Raw genomic sequence first — 6,168 nt, forward strand, 5'->3', positions numbered from 1 at the left:
TTTCCTGCAACATATGTTTGGTGGATACCTTAGCTTTGAAGGTATCAACTGATCTACTAGTGTTCTATGACTTGTATCAAGAAAACTGTTCTACTTGTATCAACATGATCATCATACAGCTTTGCAGTTGAAGGATATTTTCATTATTTGGGATGACCAAGTATATATTACACTGTACAATGTACATGCCCATTATTTCAAGCCAAAAAGGAAACTCTTGTGCCTTAGTTTATGTTGCAGTAGCTCAACAAAGAAACTTGTAAACTGTACCAGAGATTTGAATGGCTTCTATTCTTCAATCTTCATGGCCTCGGTCTCGGTGGTTCGCATGGACCAATCCCAGAACTGGAAGAAGAATCCAAATTGTCTTCAAAGCCACTATTAGCATTATAACAAAGCCCTGAATTGTTGTAAAGCCTAAGCTTCCTTCTCATCCTCCAAACCATTTCTCTCCCAAATGGAATTGACCCAACTAGTCCATTGTCGTTTAATCTCAACTCAGCGACGCTCTTAAGCTCTCGGAAGCTATTTGGGATTGAACCATTCAGGTGGTTCCCGTCAAGATGAAGCACACGAAGGCTTGGCAAGTTACCTAACGATGGAGGTATAGGACCATGTAGATTCATATTTGATAAGATTAGAATCATTAACCCCTTCATACCTTCAAACCCTTCACTTGGAATTTGCGTTGGTCCCATAGGGTTTCCTTTGAGGTTTAGAGTTTGAAGAGACACCAGGGTTCCAAACCACATCGGGAGAGGACCCTTGAGGCGATTGTAGCTCAAATCCATGAGCATGAGGTCTTTTAGGCCGCCCATGGAGTCGGGTAACAATCCGGTGAGCCGGTTGTGGCTCAAATCCATCTTGAGGAGAGCAAGGCATGATCCGATTGAAGAGGGGATTGAACTGGCTAGAAGATTTTGGCTCATGTCAAGGATGCTCAAGATAGGGAAGCTGAAATTGGGTATTGAACCGGTTAGAGAGTTGCTGCTCAAGTCTAACGACCTTAGACCGGTGATACGGTTTAGTGAGACCGGAATTGAACTGTTGAGATTGTTTTTGTGGAGGTCGAGAACCTTTAAACGGGTGAGATTTCCCAGCTCAACAGGTATGGGACCCACATGTCCATTATCTCTAAGCACCAGGGTTTGGAGAGTGGGACCCAATCGGCCGAGAAATGACGGGATCGGTTGCGGGTTGTAACTAAAACAACGGTAGAAAAAAAGGGTCCGGAGGTAAGGGAGCCTCGTGATGGATTCTGAAATGTGAGACCGGGTTGGGTCGCAGGTCGGGAAGGCGGTGTCGTCGGACAGGGCCCCAAATGAGAGTGAAACGACATGGAAGACATCGTCCTTGTCCGGCATGCACTCGATTCCATGCCAACGACCTCGACACACGTCTGGGATGTCCGTAGCCCAATCATTGCCTGTGGCGCGCATGATGTCGTAGACGGCTTCTTGCTCACGGGCATCGGTTCGAGCCCCGTCTTTGTTGATGGAGAACCCGGTCTGCGGCCCATCTACCAGGGCGTTGGGCGGGTCTGAATCAGACATTATCACCGTGAAAGGCGTGGCCAACGCCCAAAAACACATGAGAAAGAGCAGCAAGAGTAGTGATGGAGGTGAGGAAATGATTGACATTTTGGTCTAGAAAGCGTAGACGCACTAGTTATGGGAGTGAACTCCGCAGTGACTAGTGCAAGTTTGTGGTGGGATATTGTGAGAGATGGGAGTCGTTGAGCGTGTTGAGTCTTATACTCGTATATATATAAGGGTGAGCTTGCAATTAATGGTATGTGGATTTGGGTTGGTGCGTGGGAGTTACGGAATCACGGGAAATGGAATGGAAATAAATACATGGTACTTTTGAGCATTCATGTTCTTCACGGGAATTGAACCAAATTTAATTTGGACTGGGGACAGTAACTAGACCCTGTTAACTTCATCACTCATCAGTTCATGACTTCACGGTGATGAAATCCTTCACTTTGTAGTTTCGGACTTGGTAACCGATATAACTGACCGTGGATACCAGAGTGATTAGTAAAATATTGAAGATGCCAACATTTCACAGCAAACCTCTTCTTTTTAACCAGGGAGAATGAGCATTCTAACATGATTCCGAATCATGAGTGCTAGCTTTTATTGTCTAATTCAAGTCAAGTAAAACATGTCAATTTTTGATATTATGTGAATCTCATTCTAACAACAAAAATGTGATACATAAAAGGCAAGCTGAAATAGATTATACCTGCATAACTAAATCAAACTCAACAACATCGGCAAAATAAGATTTCTTGCTCTTCTCATTGTTTAAGGCAGCTTGGATATAAGTGACGGCAAAAATATAGAAATTAATCAAAATGACCCCAAAAAAATATAGTCAAAATTCTATCAAGAACTCAAGATGAACAGTAGTTTGCATTTAGGAAAGATTAATGACTTGGTAAAAAGTAATGGAATTGACAGGAAATTTGCTTTATCAAATGGAAAATATGTCAGTCATACATAAGGGAATGTTGAACGGAAAATCATACTGTTAAACCACATCAATCTCCTCCTTTTTGTCCTAGCTAGCAGGAACCGAGTCCAAATACATGGTATAGGTAGCTCTTATATGCCACTTCTTAATTTTAGCTATTGACAATTTCTCTACAATTTTATAACAAAATATTTCCTTGAAGCATCATAACAAAGTGATAAGGGAAGAAGACTGATCAGGAAGACATGTCATAACCTCTGATCGTATAGATTTGGTAGTGTCGTGCAGGACGAGTAGCTTATAGTTTTAAGTTTTTGCTTTTTTGACATTCATAATTTTTTACTTTATAACATGTCAATATAGGAAAGTACGAAAGCAAATTGATAATATTTTTTTGATACATTTTATATTTTTTTATAGAGAAATTTTAAATACACACCCCTAATCTCTTAATACACACCTATATTATTTTATGTTTCTATTGAGATTTTATAGGTAAGCTAAATGACCAAAACAAACAACTATTATTTTTAAAAAAAAAAAAAATACGCGCTAGAAGTATTCTTTTCAACATCTTCTATCCTAAAATCATCGAAAACACGTCTTCTCCCCTAACCCCAACTCTTCTCCACGATTTATTTGGGTTGTCTTTTTTCTTCTTCTTCTTTATTTATTTATTTATTTTTATTTTTTATCTGTATCAGTTTTAGTTTGATCTTGCAGATCATGTTGTCAAGTACTGCATTTTTATCATGACATGTTTTATCGAATAACGAGCTATCTATGTTTAATAGCTACTGTACTTCTACAGTTCTACTAGCTTGTAAATTTTGAAAACTTGTATTGGTGATTTGGAGTTGGGATATAACAATAATCATTTGATTATAAATTAAACGATGATAATCAAAAATTTCTAGCAAAAATTAGACGAAATAATATGTAAAAAGAGGTACCAAATAGTAAATATATATTAATTATATTAAATAATAGAATATTTCATAAATTAAGGACATTTTAGGCAGTTTGGGATGTGTATTAAGTATAATACTGAAATGAAAAACTTAATATGTAGTGTATTAAGTAACATGTGTGTATTAAGATATTAGGGGTGCGTATTTAAAATTTCTCTTTTTTATAATAATTTTTTATAAAAAAAATGCAAACGGAATTAATTCTTTATTCTTTATTTTTTAATATATCAATAGGGAGTCCTTCTAGTGAGGACCCTTAAGTTGAGGACTTGGTGAGGACTTTTCGGCTTATCCCACCTTTCGATCTTATATCCACTTCTTGACCGTTTAGTTTATAAGTATTTATGAGTAGATCATTTCTGCAAATTTTCAGCCATATTGAAAATCGTTAAGACATTCAGAAGTGTGATTTACCAATTATGAACTTGAACGGTTTATGTTTGACATATTTGGTTCGTCCATTAATTTGATCTAGTTTGTTATCTTAACGATCACCGATTTGGCTAAAAATTTGTAGAGTTGATCTACACATATAGACCTAAAATCTGAACGGATGAGATGCTAAGATATGATAAAAAAATAAATCTTTTAAACCATAAATTGAAAAGTCCTCAACTTAAAAGTTTTCTATAAGAGCTTCCTATATGAATATAGGAAGGCACGAAAGCGGGTTGGGGATGAAACGACGCAGTTTCGTCGACCGGGTATAAGTACGCAGTTTCAGCACTCAGCCTTCTCCGAACCACCGCCTCTACCACCGAGGACCTTCCAACACCTCAGCCTCTACCCGCAGCCTCCGACCGCCACTCCCACCTTCCGGTAATCTTTTCCATCCATTTCTCCTCGCTCTATGAGCTCTAGGGTTTTTCTCGCACTTCTAATTTCCTTCTCATCTTCGGTAATTTCTGTTCTCTCTACTTCTTGGTTCATCAAGATTGTTGGTTTAACTTCGTTTTTACACTATTGCTGCTTCTTTTACTGCATTTGGGTTCATCTGTGTGTCTATGGCTTGGTTCTAGAATTTTATATTTATATAATTGAAATAACTTCAATTTCATGAAGAATGGTGCTCTATTGAATGGTGTTGGCTGATTTAGTTTCTTATTGTGAATTTTACATGGAAATGTCTCGGGGTCGAATTTGATATAGGTTTATACTAGGATTGAGATGTAATTTTGAATGTGATACATGTTGATATTAGGATTGGGATGTAATGGTAATATTTGTTTGAAGATAGGTTATAGTTACAAGATAGAGGCGTGTTGCTGTTTGAATAAGTTAGGTATCTTTAGCTGTGAGTATTGGGAACTAATGTGGTTCACTGTAGACCTGTGAAGGACGTGTTGATTTCCCTTGATCTTCTGTAAATACTTTCTTGTATTTGAGGTGTATGATTTACGTGTGAACAGAGTTAGTTGCTTTTACATGAATGAAATTCCAAAACTATCTTAGACTGGTTCTTTTATTGCTCCTGAAGATGTAGAGGTTTAGAGGGTTTTCAATGAGAGTAGTGTGAGTGATCAGTTAATGAATATGGAGATCATAAGTGAGAGTGAAGGGGATAGTGATCATGCAAGAATTGAAGGGAGCTGTTAGGAAATAAGTTTATTTATAGTGTCTGCCTCTTTGATTTCATACTAGGTTAAAATGTATCACTAATTAAGAGTAATGTAAGATCTTGTGAGAAAATTGTAGGGTAGCATATGTAGTGCAGTGTTTTGCTAACCAGTAAACAAACAAAAGTAAAAAAAAACTATACATTTGTTTGGTTTAATAGTTTCCCTCTGGAACGTTGTATCAGTTTGTACATTTTAGATTCCAATTCTAGTGTTATTTAACTGTTTACCCTCTCAGTATGTCTCACTCTTTTTTTTTTTTTTTGTTTAGCAATGGGCCATTTTTATCCCCATCAGATCTTGTTAGCACTTGTTGCTCTAGCTGCTGCAGCTTACCTGCATCTTTTCTGTGACATCCCAACCTACACCATTCTCCTTGCTTGGGAAGTATCTACTTTTGCCGTCTGTGGGTATTTAGCGGCTGCAGATTTCTTCTCAACACCCAGATCCGAGTTTGTTGTGGAGCAACTTTATCGTTATGGGTTGCGGTTTAGTGTTCTGGCTATGCTTGGATGTCTGACCGAGGACACCTTTGGATTTGGAATGAGAGTAATCTGTGGCGGCTCCCTCCCTCACCTGTTTCCTCTATATGACATCCTTGTCATCATGTATCTTATGCGATCAGTTAAGCAGAATGACTTGAAGTTGGAGAAGAAGATGGTGGCTGCTGAGAAGCTTGGTGGGCGCACTAGTTCTCTTACAACTTGAAGTAACAGTTTCATGTGCTTTTAAAAGCAGATTGGATTGCTCAGGCTGTACTTCCTTTAGTTTAATTTTTGTTTTCCAGCCTACTGTTTAGTGCTCTGATTCTTCATTTTGTGAAGTGTTACCTTGTGGGCGGTCACATAAGGCTTGCCGATGTGATGTTCTAGCCTCAGGGAGATCGGATTGTAGTAGCTTTGTTAATATTTCAGTAAGCGGGAAATAGTGTTAAATCCCTAGATGTCTGTACTTTCTGTTGATTCTAGCGAATCTTGCTGATGTTATGCATAGTGATTTCTAAGTCCCTAACCCTTTTCATGGCATGTGGAATGGTATTCTTCAGTGTGTGTGTGTGTGTGTGTGTGTGTGTGTGTGTGTGTGTGTGTGTGTTGTTTGTT

At 38.2% G+C, this 6,168-nt stretch overlaps 2 protein-coding genes across 2 annotated transcripts; one reads left to right on the plus strand and one right to left on the minus strand.

The window, feature by feature from the left end:
* Positions 1–49: 49 nt before the first annotated feature.
* Positions 50–1,607, minus strand: LOC101293902 (protein TOO MANY MOUTHS-like). The gene has a single exon (XM_004303248.1). It carries the CDS (start codon positions 1,590–1,592, stop codon positions 303–305), a length of 1,290 nt encoding a protein of 429 aa, XP_004303296.1. The 5' UTR covers positions 1,593–1,607; the 3' UTR covers positions 50–302.
* Positions 1,608–4,112: 2,505 nt separating this feature from the next.
* Positions 4,113–6,092, plus strand: LOC101294191. The gene is made up of 2 exons (XM_004303249.1): positions 4,113–4,271; positions 5,340–6,092. Exon 2 carries the CDS (start codon positions 5,342–5,344, stop codon positions 5,774–5,776), a length of 435 nt encoding a protein of 144 aa, XP_004303297.1. The 5' UTR covers positions 4,113–4,271; positions 5,340–5,341; the 3' UTR covers positions 5,777–6,092.
* The last annotated feature ends 76 nt before the right edge of the window (positions 6,093–6,168 follow it).

Source organism: Fragaria vesca, linkage group LG6 (assembly GCF_000184155.1).
Source record: "Fragaria vesca subsp. vesca linkage group LG6, FraVesHawaii_1.0, whole genome shotgun sequence".
NCBI lineage: Eukaryota > Viridiplantae > Streptophyta > Magnoliopsida > Rosales > Rosaceae > Fragaria > Fragaria vesca.

Excerpts from the sequence above, each read along its gene's own strand:
- LOC101293902 (XM_004303248.1), bottom strand. The coding sequence starts at position 1,592 with ATGTGTTTTTGGGCGTTGGCCACGCCTTTCACGGTGATAATGTCTGAT.
- LOC101294191 (XM_004303249.1), top strand. The coding sequence starts at position 5,342 with ATGGGCCATTTTTATCCCCATCAGATCTTGTTAGCACTTGTTGCTCTA.